The sequence below is a fragment of the Aulonocara stuartgranti genome (assembly GCF_965226115.1).
Source record: "Aulonocara stuartgranti genome assembly, chromosome: 14".
Classification (NCBI taxonomy): Eukaryota; Metazoa; Chordata; class Actinopteri; order Cichliformes; family Cichlidae; genus Aulonocara; species Aulonocara stuartgranti.
The window spans coordinates 15594452-15612016 of NC_138950.1; the positions used below are offsets into that span (position 1 = coordinate 15594452).

At 39.8% G+C, this 17565-nt stretch overlaps 1 protein-coding gene across 14 annotated transcripts in view; it reads right to left on the reverse strand.

The window, feature by feature from the left end:
* The window catches only part of LOC309688151 (muscleblind-like protein 1), a 73889-nt gene that overhangs the window by 44651 nt on the left and 11673 nt on the right, over window positions 1-17565 (reverse strand). For 10 of the 14 annotated variants that reach the window (XM_082503635.1, XM_082503627.1, XM_082503625.1 and 7 more), the window contains one exon: window positions 558-1568. The exons of 1 other annotated variant lie outside the window; for it this stretch is intronic. In XM_082503635.1, the coding sequence (XP_082359761.1) occupies window positions 558-731 (174 nt within the window). In that variant the 5' untranslated portion in view covers window positions 732-1568. 3 more of the 14 variants (XM_082503632.1, XM_082503634.1, XM_082503637.1) reach the window with 3 other exon arrangements.

The following is a 17565-nucleotide window of genomic DNA, read 5'->3' on the forward strand; positions in this document are numbered from 1 at the left end:
TGCCAGGGCAAAAATAGACAGTAAATTACAGAGCCTTCTGAGAACACCCCACTGTGCTGCATGACCTCAAAATAACACACACAGACATATACCCACAGACTTACATACAAACGTGAATTACACAGTATGCTGTCCTACTTCTCTATTTCCCATGCAGCCCGTTGATGTGACGATCACACAAAATCCTTTGCAACTTTGTGCCAACCAACAGTCCTGCACCAGAGTTATGTGCCTGCAAAGGAAACTCTGAGTCTGATTCACAGATGTTAATGCGATTATGGCCTCATCTCAGCTTACCCTGACACACAAACATACTTTTAAAAGTATTTATGCAGATCTATATACATTCTATTGCCAAAGTATAACCAAATGTAGTCATAAGAAGCACAGCAATAAAATAATATTTTGTGTCGATTTTGTAGACGAGTTAAACAAACTGATAAATTCTCAGACCACCCTTGTCAGCAGCATAAGCTCAAAAATAAAAATAAAAACTCCACAAAAACAAAAAAACAGGGCAGTGCTGATTGAACATCACAGGTGTTTGTCATACTCACCTTGAGAGAGTCAAAACAGGCAATGACTCTGCCATTTTCCACTTGACAGCTCTTGGCAGGGTGGGCGAACTTGCACTCACTGTCTGGTCGTGAACAAGTTCCTCTCTGGAATTCCCGACAAACCTCCAGTGTCAGCCACTTTGTGTCCCGGATCGGTGTCACATTCACCGCCATTTTAAACCAGGAAGGAGGGGTCGATTAAGAGTAATAGATATCCAGCAAATGCAGTTATGTCTATTTCTGTATGTTTCTAATAACACTGAGGCAAATGATGAGAAAGTACAAATAAAGGACATGGGAAAAAGGCAGACTTTACAGGTTTTCTCCCCAGGGTCTGACTCTGAATTTAAGCCTAAGAGGCCTTGCTGTCGTCTACCACCTGTGGCCCATCCTAAGAGTTTGTTTGGGGCTCCTTCAGCACCTGTCACCCAGGGCTTAGGCTGCTGACAGCCAGAGAGACCTGCTTTGTAATCGCTCTCTTTCAAACACCCACACCATGCACACCAGTTCTCCCTGTGCCTTGCTTGCTCCTCAGCTGAACTGTCAGGTGAGATGAATGGCAAAACACATTATCGATCGAGTTGGCCCATGATGAAAAGATGCATGGCTGGAGGAGAGAAGAAAGCAGGAGAGGAGGAGGAGGGGGAGAGGGGCCGGTGGAGGGGAGAGCAAAGAGACAATCTTCTTCTGCTAAAACGAGCCGATAAAAACGCTGTGTCTTCAGTATCGGCCTCTGTCTGCGGAGAAAGGTGGCGTGTTTGACTTCCACAGAGGAGGGCTGAGTGGCATGGGTGGAGAGAGGTCTGGCTGGCAGACAGAGGAAGGGATGGAGGGGAGGAGGGAGGTGTCAGTGATGTGGAGACAGCCTCAGCGGACGAGGCTGGCAATCATGGCAGTCCTGGTGCTCGTGGTGTGGCTGGCAGCTCCAGCAGACATGGACAGGCGCAGAGGCACAGGCGGCTTCAGCGGAGCCAAACAGCCACAGGGGTCAGCGAATGAAGGCACTTCTCTCTGTGGAGAAGGAGGGAAGAGTATCAGGGTAACAGCGCTTATTGCACATACATGCTCACAAACACAAGGCTAATACTCTTCCTCTCAAACACACACAATTGGATTCAGACACAAAGCCTCATTTGAACTTGCCTCCCATTCATTTTGTCGCGCACGCTCTCCCACAGTAGCTCTCGCAGACACTACCAGGCTCTCAGCTGGAAAATCAAACACCACATTGCTAACAGGAAAGCTCAGCAAAGCTCAAGCATTCAGGCACAGACAATTTATTTCAAAAGTCGACCATGAAGAAGAGAGAGGGGGGAGACAGAAAGTGGAAGAGGGACAATTATGTTATGCATCTTCGTCTGCATCAGTATTAATTAACATTTAGAATTAGCGCCGTAAACAAACAGAAAATAATGAATGACAAGTGAACAATAACAAGACAATACAAAGAAAAAAAAGAAACACAATAAACAAAAATCAAGTAACTATACTCTAAAATACTGCAGCCAGTATTTACACGCAGCTAATGGCGAGCACTCAAGTATCAAAGTATTGATTTGTGATTTAACAATCGGCCCATCCCCAGTAAGATTAAAAGTAGCCTATCAGCAAGCTAGACGGTCCCAGCGTCACTGCTGGAAGGTTGCCGGGTAGGACAAACGAGGCAATGACTTGATAAAGGTCGCTACAGAAGAGGGAAATATTTGGGACGTGCTTCTTTGTTTTACTTTTGTTAGACTCTTTTCTGCGATAGTTAAAGCATTTCATCTGAGAAAAAGTGGTTGCTGAAAGAACATGACTGTCCCTCAAATCTCCAACAGCTTACAGGAAGTGCCCAAAAACCGACATCCCACCAGTGATTACATCACTTCTAAGTCTCCCACACTTTAAGAGATGAAATATTTCTGTGACAGTGCTATCATGAAACAGTGGTATGATGTTTATATAAAGCATCCAACTCGATAGGAGTCCTCTGGTAACTTCAAAATGACCTTATTTAGAGTGACCTCTCAGTCAATCTCACCGTGGCCTGTGATTCACACAGAGGCTCTATTCCTAAATATGTATTCCTGGTATTAGGTAACGCCTCTTTAACTCCAAAACATGGTATAGTTTCAGTGGGGTTAAATTAGCATTTAAAGTGTGTAGAGGAAGAAAACTAAGTCAGAAAAAAACCAAGCAAATCAACTCACCAAAGTCTGTGTGGATAGATATCAAGTCTTAAGCATGACTTTAAAACTTACTCTCAGGTGGTTGTATTAAATCAAAGCATTTATCTCACTGGGCTGCCACAAAAAAACCCTTAATGATGCCAGATATTTAACAGTAGAGGAGCATCAAGGACCAACTTTTTTCAGATTTTTAATCAGTAGTCTAGCAATGTGGCCAAGAGTTAAAAATGACAGTTTGAAGAAAAATGAAGAGGTACATGACTTAGGAAGGGAAAAAGCATAATAAAATGAAAGTACTTGGTCAAGCATTGATTGCTCCTATTTGGGCCAGTCACTTCGTGAACTACTTTTTCAGCCCAAAGCTGATATTTTGGGCAGCGCGGATATGTGCAAGTGGCAGCAGAGTGAATAGAGAGATGACTACTGCTTGCCAAAATTAGTCTTCTACATCACCCACTCTTTCTTCCTGACCTTTCTGGTATCAACATATATTCAAACATTGTTTTTATTTATGCTGAAATCTCTAAGACACACATGTCAAGATGTGAGTCAACACTTCCTGTATGCAGACAGAAGTACAGGAAGTACAAATTAAGCATCAACAACTAACAAGTCAGGAAAACCACCGGTTACATTCAGGAACAGGAAGCCGTGCACCGAAAAAAGAAAAACAACTCTTTGGACAGATGAAATCAAGATTAACTGTTAACAGAGCGATGGGAGAAGAAAAGCTCAGAGATGGAGAGAAACGGTTTATGACCTGAAGCATACTGTAACATCTGTCAAACACAGTGGAGGCACTGTTATGGATGCTACTGGAATCGAGTCACTAGTGTTTATAGATCATGTGATTGCTGATAAAAGCAGCAGGATGAGCAGTGAAGTGTACAGGGATATACTCTCTGCTCAGATTCAGCCAAATGCTGCAAAACTAGTCAGATAGTGCTTCACAGTGCAAATGGATAACCCTTAACAAGAGTTTTCCAAGAGTTTTCCCAAGAAACCCAAGAGTTTCTTAAGGCAAAGACATGATATATTCCTTGGTGTCCTAATCAGTCACCTGATTTCAGTACATCAGAGCATGTTTTTCAATTATTAAAAGTAAAACTAAATGCAGAAACCCACAAGCAAGCAGCATCTGAAGGTGGGTGCAGTAAAGGCCTGCAAAGCATCTCCAGAGAGGAAACACAGCAATTACTGATGTCCATGGGTTCAAGACTGGACATTCATTGACAGCAAAGGATTTTCTTTGAAATGATATAAAATGATGTCCGCCCAGTTACTTTTGATCATCTAAATATGTGATATAAATGTATAAAATGGCTCTAATTCCTAAGCATTTATTGCAAAACTTTTGTTAAACCCCTTAAATTAAAACAGAAAGTCTGCACTTCCATCACATCTTGACTGCTTGATTTAAAATTCAAAGCATCACGAGGTCAAGCAAAGGCTTGAAAGAGAATTCGTAACGACTTTGGAAAAAAGAACCAGAAAATCGAAGGACCCAACTAAATGGTACTTACTGACTTGGCAGCAAATGTCGTGGGTACGTTGTAGCTGCTGGAGCTGAAACGAAAATATTGTGAAGATGAACTAGAAAAAGCACATCCATGATACTTTAACTTGTTGTTTGTCTTTGTTTGTTTGTTGTTTTGCAGGCTATATAAATGTGGACATCTGAAAAAGATTACCTCATTACCACCGTTGTAATTTTAAAACGCTGAATCTAAAACATTTAAAATAGAAGAAAATGCTTGTCACACTGAGATTAGTTGCTCATCCTGTAGATTTATATTTCCCCTTCCCGCTGTGGAGATGATCCAGTGTACCTCAAGTCTTTATTAAGGCATTCGGCATCTGTGACTGAATTAAAATTAATTAATGATAATCCTGAAGTCTGGCAATACAGCAATGCTGAAACTGATGGTAAACCTTAAATTTATTGTACTGATGTATGTATTCACGCTATTTATTTATAGCACACTCTCTAAACCTGTCATGGTCCCTGTGCCTCACCATGTGTTTTTGTTGTTTTTGCTCTGTCTCTCTCTCTCTCTCTCCTGCCGGGGCGGTGCTCATTATGGGCTCCCGCCCCTGGCCCACGCACCTGCTATCTCCACACCTGCTGCCTATCGTCGCAATCCCGAGCCCTACTTAAGATGGCAGCACGGTGCTACTCGTCGCTGTATCGTTGAGCAATCAGTCTGTTTCTAACCGGAGTTTCTGTGTACAGATCTTTCCCGGACCCGGGAAAGTAAATAAATTCACTGTCTTCCTTGCAAGGATCCCTGGTCTGCGCGTGAGTCCGTTTACACCCCGTGACAAAACCTATTAAACCTTGGTATTAACTAATGCAGATTCTAATAAAACAGCATGATATCCATAGCTCACCCACGAGAATAACAAACTGTTGTATGTCTAAAACATATCATCAAATCTACAAGTTATAGTAGGAAATGCACCGGTAATTAACATTTACACGATTTGTGTAATCATTTTTTTCCTCGAACAGCTTCGAATTCTCCGAACTAAAGCCATTATCTTCTTTCCTCTTATTAAAGATGCACTAGTGCATCCGATGGTAAGCAGTGTGACAAAGTAGGCACCAAAGTACCTTTCCTTAGTATTTACAGAAGTCATCTGTCTCGTGTTATGGCTGCCATACAGACGCTTTCAGTTTGAACCTTTGCAGAGCAAAACCTTCACTTTCATACAAAGCAGCATACGTTTCTCCAAAAACATGTATTATATAACATGTATGTGCCTGTGCCAGCTATCCCATGTGCTCTGATTATATTTGAACTGTGAGCCAAGTGGCTATGATGTCATATTTAAACTTGATTTGCCAGACTACAGGACAGTGTTCTTCATAGGACAGTTCCTAAGCCTTGCAAACATTTCCATTGCAGAGTCATACCCTATGAGTTAACCACCATAGCTGTGCAGCATTCCTACCACCATTTTTAAAGGACACATAACATTTTTGTTTTTCAAAATCCACATTAAAAATTCAAAGTTTCAACATTTTTTATTGTTTTCATTTATTAAAAGTAGTTTCAAAAGTGTAAATGTCTCACATGCACTATATTATGTTTATAATTTTTCAAAGTGTTGATCAGCATGACCAGAAAATGGACAACAGTTGTACTTTTCTGTAACCTAAGTAAACAATGTAACACAAAACAATGGAATCATAACTGAAGTGCATCAAAAACTATATTCCCACGTGGGGGATGATCCTGGGTCTCCTGGTTAAAAGTCTTGTTTTATTTGGTCTAAGCACAAAGGACATGAGACATCAGAGCATAACCCCACAGTTCAGTTGCACTGAACTCTCGCATATGCTCATATAAAAGGGAATATGCCTCATTTGCAAGGCTGCATGGTTAAAAAGAAAACAAACAGAGAATGTACATGGATTTGATTAGACAAACTTACCCTTGAGTCCTAAGGCAATGGCATGCTAGTTTTCTGTTAAGAGTTATGCTTTCTGCGGGTTCTGGAATATCCTAAATGAAACGGCTATGACAAAATAATATAGATGTAATGGGGCTCCACGTTTACATGCATTATTAGTGCCAGTTCCACATGGGGGAGGGAGTGAGGCACCTTAGTCGACTCTCACCTCAAAGCAGGATTAAAACTAAGAGGTAACAAATGTGAGAAATGACTCTGGCACAGAGGAAATATATAAATAAAGAAGTCATCAATAAACATCTTACCACGTGTGAATAATGCATGTGGCCATTTCCCATAGCCTGAGGCAGAAGATATTATTACACCATCAGATCAACTAGCCAAAGTAATAAGTTGGAGTGCAGAAACCTGGGGATGTTACACTCCCACAAAACACCCCGATTTCTTCAAACCCCAAACAGACACATGCACCCCTACACACACACACACACACATAGAGTTCATTAAAAAGAATAAAATATTGGCTGAATATTCTGTCTCATTCCAGGCCAACCCCAGCTGTTGACATGTGGTCAGCACAAAGCAGACTGTAATGCCGAGTGTCACCAGGGTTCACGTATCTCCTCGTTTAAAGAGAGCCATCTGATCTTGTGTTAATCTGTCTGGTAAAACGGTGCCATTCATTTGGCCCAACTCTACATTATTTCATGCATATGACAACTGACCAGGAAAAACACACTGATTTAGCTCAGAGTGACACCCCTGCTGTGGAAGTACTGACTACTAAGACCCTCTTACTAACATATCTGCAACACCTTTATAATATTGCAAAGGTAACACTGATTTGGCAACTTCTTTGAACAAAAATAAGACTCAACAAAAATAATATCATGTTATGTCTGTGAGAAGCTGCATGTAATGCTCAAAATTGAGAAATCTGTGACCCCATGAGCGACTCAGCCTAATTTGCCTCTGGGGACAACAGCCAATGTTTTTGTGGCTTTCTGTTATCCAAATATTTGAGTCAAGATTTCCATTTTTGTCCTCTGGTCATTGTTTCCACATCCAGATAAAGAACAAGAAGGTAATAAAAAGTTACAGCTCATGGTTTCTGGACGCTATATCCAATTTGCTTGCCACACGCAGCTTTTATCTGCATGCAACCACAGCCTGCTCACACATGAAAAACTCAAGGTAGGCTACAAAAACCTGAAAATATTCATGTAGCAAAAAGATTAATTTGTTAAGTAGCTATTGGTAGTAGTAGAGACTTATCCACTATTAGCTAGAATTGAATGAAAAGATCACCAAATTTTTTGTAAGTCATTCTGAGCTGCACACCAATATCAACTAGCAGTTGTGGCATTTCACATAAAAATGCAAATGTCACACTGCAGGTGGCACCACTGAAAAAGTCAGCAGGGTTCATCCTCTGGGCACCATGAATGTCCACGTAAAATGTCATGAGACTTAAATCAGGAGTTGGTCAGGATGTCTGAGCCAAAATGGCAAGCCAGCCAATAAAACAGAAAGACAGGCCAAACAGAAAAACAACACTGCCATTTGTAGCATAGATATAATTAATTATACATTAGTTGCTCAGAATGATGTCAGTGTTATTTTTTATATAGTTGCATACCATAATATTAATTTGGACTGTTGAGCATAACACACATGAAACTGAGCTGTTAACTAAAGCAACATGCAGCCCTGCATCTGAGAGTAAAGAACAGACAAAAAGAGGAAGAATGAGGAAGATTTTTGTGAACGCAGGCCAGAGATCTGAGTCATTTATTCACTTTGAATGACTTCCAGAAAAGGGGAAAAAAAATAAAACCAAAGGTGAAGAAAAGAAAGCTAGAAAGCAGGTTCCTTCATGTTTGATTTCCTACGGATGATCTACCAAACACAGTTCACTGAGAAACAGAAGCTTGCTGGAAACTAAGAGAAAATAATATGCTTGAAAACATAACTCCCCAAGAGAGTCACAGGATAAACTCTGATCTATTAAAGTGCCTTCGGAGTTGCTGTCTAGCATTTGAAAAGTCTTGTGTGTTCATGCAGTATAAGTTGATGGTTCAGCCACTCTCTAAGTGTTACAAATTCAGCCAAGAGTTCAGAATCTGTTTTTTATGCTCTTTCTCTCTGGATTTTGGGAATACAGCAGGTTAGAAACAGAGATTTTTATCTTCTGGCTCCAATTTAATTGTTCAGTAAGTTTACACTGCAGGTATTAAGGAAGAAGTTGGTGGCGTAAGAGGCGAGGACTGGGAAAAAAGAGAAGGGGAAATTCAGTAATGTGAGAGGTTAAAGGGCGCTGACTGCAGCAGCAGCAAAAAGCAGATGCTGGACACTTCATATTACACCGCATCACCGGCTGACCAGGATATCATCTATAAACGACCTGAGCTGCCCTTTATACTGATAGGCACATCAGGGAGAGCCTGTATGGGGTGGGGAGGCTGCGAGAGACAAATAGAGTAAAGGAGACCAAAGGTGGTGACAGGAAAAGGCTAGAAGCTGGAAAGGGATTGATAAGAGGCAAACAGGAGCAATTAGTACAAGTCTGTAAGAGACAGAGGTCGGTGTCTGGTAGTAAGACAGGAAAATCAAGGTGTGAACTGGCAGGTACGCAAGAGGAGGAATCAAAGGGGAAAGCTGGGAGGGCAAAAAGCAGAGTTTTAAAAAGCACGCCTGGCATTCTGCTGTGATATCATTTCAACATTTCTCATCTCTCTTCATTTCTCGTACCCTAATCTCCACCTGTTCTCCTTTTCTGTTTCTTTACACATGCATGCTTCAGTGTTTCACTTATTTTTCTCTCCCCAAGTCTTTATTCTTCAAACAAATCTGCTCGCCTTCTGCTAAGTTGCACTCGCAGTATCATGTGACATAAACAACTCTGTGAACGTGGCTAGTCTTTTAATAGTAGCTGTCCTCGTTTTATTCGCCCACTGTCTCAGCCCCCTCTATCTCTCCTTCTCGCTGTCTCTATACTCATTCCTTGTTCACACAACACCTTATGCTGCAGTACCACCAGTAATGTGCTGCAAGGTCACCATCGCCACGGCAACTAGATAAACCATGCTTAAAGCAAGGACAAAGTGGTTAATGGTGTCAGGTCCAGCCTCATATCATAGCAATATAAGGGAAAGACACAGAGTTTTCAAATGACACTGTGACATCGGGAACGGCCACTGGGCTGTCCATTAATGAGGCTGCAGTGGTTAGGAGCAGGGGTAGCGCAACGGCAGGAGACAACGCCTGTATATATGCATATAGCTTTGCCGCAGGAGTGTCAAGCATAAGGTCCGGGAGCCAGAATCGGCCCGGCAAAGACTCCAATAAGGACCATTGGATGTGAAGGACATCGATTTTGGACTGGTAACTGCAACTTTTTGATATAAAAGTTTTAGACAAAGTTATTAACTTACAGATTTCTGTCATTTTACTTCTTACGATACATGTTGACAGAGTTCTTTAATTTAATACAACAGCATTTCAGCATCCATACATTCTCTTCCGCTTATCCTTTTTAGGGAGCCAATCCCAGCTACCATATGGCAAGAGGCAGTGTACACCCTGGACAAGTTGCCAGTTTGTCATAAGTCTAACAACCACTCGCACTCAGATTCCCACCTCACATTCACACCTAATTTGGAATGACCACTAACTGCATGTCTGTGGACTGTGGGAGGAGGCCATAGTTTCCGGAAAGAACCCAAACAAACAAAGGGAGAACATGCAAACTCCACACAGAAAGGCCAGGTGGTGGAACCGAACTCAGGACCTTCTTGCAGTGAGGCAACACTGGTCTGGTCTTTAAACCACACATCTATTCAAGCAGTTTCAAAAGTTGGTTTGGTTATTTCCTCCCCCAGAATGGCGCATACTATTTAAATACATTTTAATAATGGAAATAACAGATACACTGTGCTGCAAAATTGAAATTTAATGTGCTATGACTTAACACACTTGATTAATGGTGTCGTTTCTGACCTGTTTTGAAATATTGCATGAGGGATTTTGTTTTCTGAATACAAGTTATATTGAAGGTTTACATGCAGTCCTAATTAGAGAGGAAACTAATTTCCTCTATATGAAAACATCAAATGTCACAGTGACAACAAAAAATGGATTGTTGCCTTCAGATGATCTGCAGTTCTGCAGTGAGAATGCTGACAGGGAATGGAAAGAGAGAGTATATTTTTCCCATATTAGCTTCTCTTCATCGCCTCTATATAAGGTCTTGAATAATCAGGTCAAATCTTATTTTAAAGACCTGATAGTACCTCGCTCTCAGACTGCTGGCTTACTTGTGGTTCGTAGGATATTTAAAAGTTAAATGGGAGGCAGAGCCTTTAGCTTTCAGGCCTCTTAAGTTTGGATTTGGGAGACAAACACCCTCTCTACTTTTAAGATTACACTTAAAAACTTTCCTTTTTGATATAGCTTAGAGTTAGGGCTGGATAAGGTAACTCTATAAGCCAAGTCTGCTGGGGACTTCCTATGATCACTGAACTTTTTTTTTTCACTTTTATTATTTGCTATTAGATTAACTATTACATTAGTTATTATTGATTGATTGATTGATTGATTGAATCTTTATTTTGAACATGTTGAAAAAGTACAACAAAATAGAATTAAGAGACAAATGAACAAAGCAAAACAAAAGGAAAATGAGCAACCACAGCTCCAAATAACTTTCATGTTCAAAAAGGAGCAGGAAGAAGCATAAGCTTATTTAATCCCACCCCTTTTCCACTATCTAGTATCAATAGACTACAGAAATACCTCCTTGCAATTACATTATATGACATGTGTATTTTTTTTTAATATATATACATATATGTTTCTATCTATCCATACATACGTATATACACATACGCACATATACACATTTTCAATAACCCCATTAACACCTCAAGGATACACAACCTACAAATATATACATATACCCATACCAACATACCCGTGCACCCGCACACACATGAAAATATTAGACAAGAACACCCTATCAAATCTCTACCTTTTCCCTGTACCCTGTAAAAACCATATCCTTAAACCGCTTTTTAAACTGCGCCATGCTTGGACATTGCTTCATATCTTTACTTAGTCTGTTCCACAGCTTCACTCCACACACAGAGATGCAAAAACTTTTTAATGTTGTACGGATACGAGGATGTTTTAAATTTAATTCCTCCCTCAAATTGTATCCCCGTTCCCTTTTAGAAAACATTTTTAGAATATTGTCAGGAAGCAGGTTATTTATTGCTTTATATATAATTTGTGCAGTGAGAAAATGAACCAGATCTGTGAATTTTAGAATTTTTGATTTTAAGAATAGTGGATTTGTATGATCTCTGTAACCAGTTTTATGGATTATCCTTATGGCCCTTTTTTGTAATATAAAGATTGATGATAGCGAACATTTGTAAGTATTGCCCCAAACCTCTGCACAGTAATTCAAATACGGTGCAATCAGGGAACAATAGAGAATGTGGAGTGATTTGTGGTCCAGAATGTGTTTTACTTTACTCAAGATTGAGACACTTCTTGAAATTTTGTTATGTATATGATTTATATGAGACTTCCAGTTTAATTTATCATCTATAATCACGCCAAGAAACTTATGCTCAAGTACTCTTTCAATTTCCACACCATCTAAATGAATCTGCACTTCTGCATTTCTAAGGGAATTCCCAAATAAGATTATTTTAGTTTTACTTAGATTTAGCGATAGTTTGTTCCTGTTAAACCATTTTTTTAATTTTGCACATTTCTGAAGTAATTGTATCCAGCAGCTCCTTTAGATTCCCCCCAGAACAAAAAATATTTGTGTCATCTGCAAATAATACAAATTTTAATATATCAGATGCCTTACAAATATCATTTATATAAATAATAAATAATTTTGGACCCAGTACAGAGCCTTGTGGAACACCACAAGCAATGTCCAAGCATGATGAGGAACGGACACCCAGCTTCACAAATTGTTTCCTGTCACTTAAATAATTTTTCACCCATTGCAGTACAACCCCCTTGATCCCGTACCGTTCCAGTTTATTAATTAATATGTCATGATTGATTGTGTCGAATGCTTTCTTGAGATCCAGAAATACTCCAGCTGCATACTGTTTCTGATCTATAGCATTCGTAATCTCCTCAATTGATTCGATTAATGCCAGAGATGTTGATCTTTTTGATCTGAATCCATATTGACTGTCAGAGAGTAATTTATATTTATCTAAGAATTTGTCTAATCGTTTATTAAACAGGTTTTCTAGGATTTTGGAGAATTGTGGTGGTAAAGAAACAGGCCTGTAATTTGTGAAGTGGCGTCTATCCCCAGTTTTATGCAGCGGCACAACTTTAGCTATTTTCCTTTTGTATGCCACTTTTCCCGTCTGAAATGATAAGTTCCAAATATATGTTAGAGGTCCTACAATTCCTTCAATGACCTTCTTGACGATTTTCATGTCAATATCATTACAATCAGTAGATGTTTTATATTTACACATGTGTACAATGTCAATTATTTCTTTTTCCTCCACTGATGTGAGGAACATTGAGTTAGGGTTCCTATCAATCAGGTTTTCACAACAGTCTACTGATGGCAGTGACTCAGGAATTTGTTCTGCCAGTTTTGGTCCAATATTTACAAAATAATGATTAAAGCTGTTGACCTTATCAGCAGTGTTTTCCATAATATTGCCATTGTCGATAAAGTATTGAGGATAACTTTGTTGTCCAGAATTATTTTTAATGATACAGTTTAAAACATCCCATATTCCCTTCATATTATGTTTATTGTTGTTCAATATTTTACTATAATACTCCTTCCTACATACACGTATAATATTGGTCAACTTATTTTTGTATTTTTTATATTTATTTTCAGCATCTTTTGTTCTTTGTTTTAGGAATTCCCTATAGAGTGTATTTTTCTTTTTACATGCGTTTTGTAAACCCTTGGTGATCCATGGTCTATCTGAATATTTGTGCTTTCTGTTGTATTTTATTGTTGGACAGTTTTTATCGTACAACTCCATGAATATTCTTAAAAATATGCCATATGCAATATCAATATCAGTTTCTTTGTACACATTGTCCCAGTCCTGATTTAATAGATCGTTCTTAAATGCATTCATAGTTTCTTCTGTCCTTACGTCTGTATCTCAGTTGTTCTTCATGCTGATTTTTCTTATAATTAGTGTCATAAACTGCAAAAACTGGTAGGTGATCACTGATGTCAGTAATTAATATTCCGCTCACAATGTTGTTTTCCATATTGTTAGTGAAAACATTGTCAAGTAAGGTGGCACAATGTGGTGTAATTCTGCTAGGCCTGGTTATTTTAGGATGTAAACTCAAACTGTACATAGTGTTTAGGAATTCGTCGGTCATTTTATGCTTTTTCGGATTCAACAGGTCAATATTAAAATCACCACAGATAAACATAACTTTTTGATTTGTTTTAGAGAATATTTCCTCTATGAAGTCATTAAATACTATATTAATGTCTGGTTCTCTTCCACACTGTGTCTTCTGTCCTCTGTCCCTCCCCTCGCTGCCCCTCCCTGCGCCTGGTTCTTGAGGTTTCTTAAACCTCAAAGGAAGTTTTTTCTTCCCAACTTTTGCCAAGTGCTTGCTTTGGATCGTTTAATGGTTGGGGTTTTCTCTGTATTATTTTAGGGTCTTTACCTTACAATATGAAGTGTCTTGAGGCTACTGTTGTTTTGATTTGGTGCTATATAAATAAAACTGAAAACTGTGCATTAGTTTGATTTTAGGCAATTTTCTCTTGAATCTACAGTACCTCAGGAAAAATAAAGCCTTTGCTTGGTTTCCTCCCTCTCAAGCTGCTAGAGGAACAGTGATGGGCATCTTAGTCATGGCACAAGTTAACTCAAATACCTTGCCGGGGTTTAACTGAAATTATAGGGCTCACACATGAACCCTGTCAAACAAACGCAAGCTGGAGATTTGATCCGACAGTCTTCAGCTGAGTGTTAGTCATTGTGGAATGATACTCCATTATGATGACGGTTAGACAGATTGTACCATCAGGGTAATCTTATACCTCATTCTGATGCTGAGTTTGCGACACTCATACACACACACATATTAGCACTGCGACAGCAGGCCTGCATCAGCTAGAGGAAACACAATTGTAGTGATAAACGTAAGGTCACCAAGTGCATTTATAATCAGGATACTACCATATGAGTGATACGTATGCATATGCACATCAACGATCTCTCGTGCACTCTCTCTAATTCACACACACACATTAACCACACAGTCTGTGACTCCCTCCTTTAGCTGTAAGACAAACAGAGGGGAGGGGAGATGACAAGGGGCAGTCAAGTGGCACGTGTGCAAGCTGTCGTCTGCACTGTGGTATCAGCACAAGTGTTTAAAGAGCCTGACATGCACATAGACAGAAGGGGTGAGGCACTTGTAGCACACTCATATGACTTGGGATGTGTGAGATCATATAGATTTCATGGTTAAGATATGTGGTTTGATATGCTACACAGGGAGAGGGGATTACATGCAGTCCCCATGTACACATACATTGTGTGGATGTACACATTGTCTTCCTCCTTTACTGCAGTACGGCTACTTTGCTGTGGTGATGCCAGCCTGGTGTAATGCAGCGGCAGCAAGGGTGTCACTGAGTTCATGGACATAAACCAACCCACTGCCAGACCAGTCTGCTCCTCTCAGGAATAGCAATGGAGGTGGTGCGTGTGTGAGTATATGTGTGCAAAAAAGTGTGGGTGGGAGGGTAGATTTTGAAAGATTGGAAAACGCTGAGAATGAGAGGAAGAGTCACAGACCGAAAGACTGATAGAGACAGTGAGTGATAGAAGAAGATGTCCAGGGGATATAGATTTAATGGCTGGAAAGGTGGAAGACAGATGCTCATGAAAAAGGAAAAAACACCTAAATTGTAAATTCACTTGGCATCTCAGCATGTGTCATTTCAAGCACAGGGCCATTTTCAGCAAATGCACAAACACAATTGATGTCACTGACATGACTGTTCAGTTTAACAATGTCTGTTTCGCTTTGAGACATGTCAGCCTCGAAAGACAATACAGGCAGACAAGTGAATGCAAAAGTTATAATAAAGAAAAGCAGCACAGTTAAAGTGACAGACAGATGGAAAGACAGGGAAGGGAAAGGTGGCATGGCCTGAGAAACAGAACAGATATTTTGCAAATAATGAGAGGAGTGAGGAAAATAAGCAAAAGGTAGAAAAGGTAGAGCAAAATGAGAATTATTTATGAGCTACTTGGCTGTGGAATTCCTTTACAGAAAAAAAAAAAAAAAAGATTAGTAACTGTGAGATGATCCCCGATTAGGAATGGAGGTCTGAAAAAGCTTAATAACATAACGTAAAGTTCAGTAGATGAAGATTATTAATGCTAATGATTTGACCTTCTGGGACTTTTTTCCACATCCAAGAGTCTGGCATTTTTGATCAAATGAGGAAATACCAAAGAAGTGCCCCTCTCAGAAGAAAATATCACCACCACACCCACATGCGAAATGCAGGATCCATGGCTTGTCATCAGATCTATATAAAGATCTAGTAAAGCGCTATATAAATACAGGCCATTTACCATTTACCAGATCAGCAAATCGGCCAAACATGGGGATAATCTGTACTCTTCAGCTGTCTCTGACCAGTGATTCTGTTTGACACCTTAATCTGTAGAAACCACAGAGGGCTGCTCTATGGAGCCAACTGTATTTACTATAGATTACATCTTCCACTAGTGTGCATTAGTCCGGTGACAGCTTTGCAGACTGCAGGGAAAACAGCAATCATACACCATTGACTGACTCACTGTGACTTTGCCACTCGCCAAATGGCCTCGTAGGACTTCCCCAACCATTTGTCTGAGTGGCTGTCTATCTGCCACTTACACGCTCTGTGTCGAATTTCTGAGGCTTGGAATTCAAAGTCGTGTCCGCTCACGTTCTTTTGCTTTCACCTTGATCAAAGCATCCACACTATTTTCTTATTTTCTGGTAACTGAATAATGCAAATCAGAGTAAGGGTGAGTTCATGTTGTTATGCACATACACTTTAGCTTTTTCAAACAAACACACTGCTCATCTGCATTCAACAGACTGCCCCGTGGCTGCTGAAGACAGCAGGGAGATGACATCACTTCGAAAGGACAGAAGAGGTGGTGGATGAAACTAGAAGGTGGGGGAGGATGAGAAATGAGGACAGACCTTTTCTACATTTTTTTTTTAAAATTGCAAAGAAATTCACAAACGCAGGTAATCAAGCATTCTCTCACTCTCCCTATTAGAGCATCTTCTTGTCTTACACACTCCTAGTTGATCAGTCAGAGTTATGCGTGCTGTGAAATTCAGTATGTATCTGAGTGCCTCCACACGCCGCTGTTCTATACCCTAATGACCTTGTAGATCTGCAGAGAAGTTCTTTCAACCGACTCAGACACTGAAAGAGAAGCAAAGCGAGAGCCACAAAAAAAGCAGGCAGACAGAATAAAACTGAAAGCTGCAGGGACAGACAGAGACAGAGATGTGCAATATGAGAAAGTAGAACTGTGAAAGAGAGTGGCAGGTGTGGAGATAATGATTGATAACAAGCAGCAAGGAGTGTGAGTTTGGTAAATAACAAAAATGTGCATGTGAGCTCAAATATGGTACTCGTTTTACTTCTACCACTATACATAGCGGTAGGTGTGCCGCCCACAAACAATCAACATTCAGGCATCATTGCATTTTTTCTTCTTCTAAATTTTAAACCTGTATTTTCAATTTTGTGAGTCACTATCAATTGCCATGACACCGGAGCAAGATACCATTAAGGGAAAATCACCTCGCAGCATCAAAATAAGTCTTTTACCGGTAAACCACCACAATGCTTTTATTGTGTTTTTATTGCTCTGGAAAGTGAAGGTATAGTTCTAAATGTGAGCAGCTATAAGCTGTGCCTTTGATAAATTAATATTTTACCTTCTTTTTGATAAGTGGGTTGGTGTTTAAAAAAAAAAATCAGAAAGTTCAAAAGATTTCACAGAGAATTTTAGGTGCGAGGCACTCATGAAGCTTAAAATGAAACCCTCCATTCTGTCATCGAAGAGACATCATGCACCACAACCCCTTTTTGTGCAGTGTGGAAAATGTATGTAGATGAGTGGCAAATGAGATGTGCATGAAGATAAACTGGGAATCACATTTTTTAACAGAAATTATGCACATGTAATAATCATAATTTCATCACATGATTGCTCCTCGTTTCCTAACCAATCCTGGTGCAAAGATAACAGCATTTAATGTACTTTTCTTAACGGATATTGTGAATATTTTACATTACACACAATATTCAACAGATTTTTTTTTTTCTTTTTTGCACGTGCGTTTGT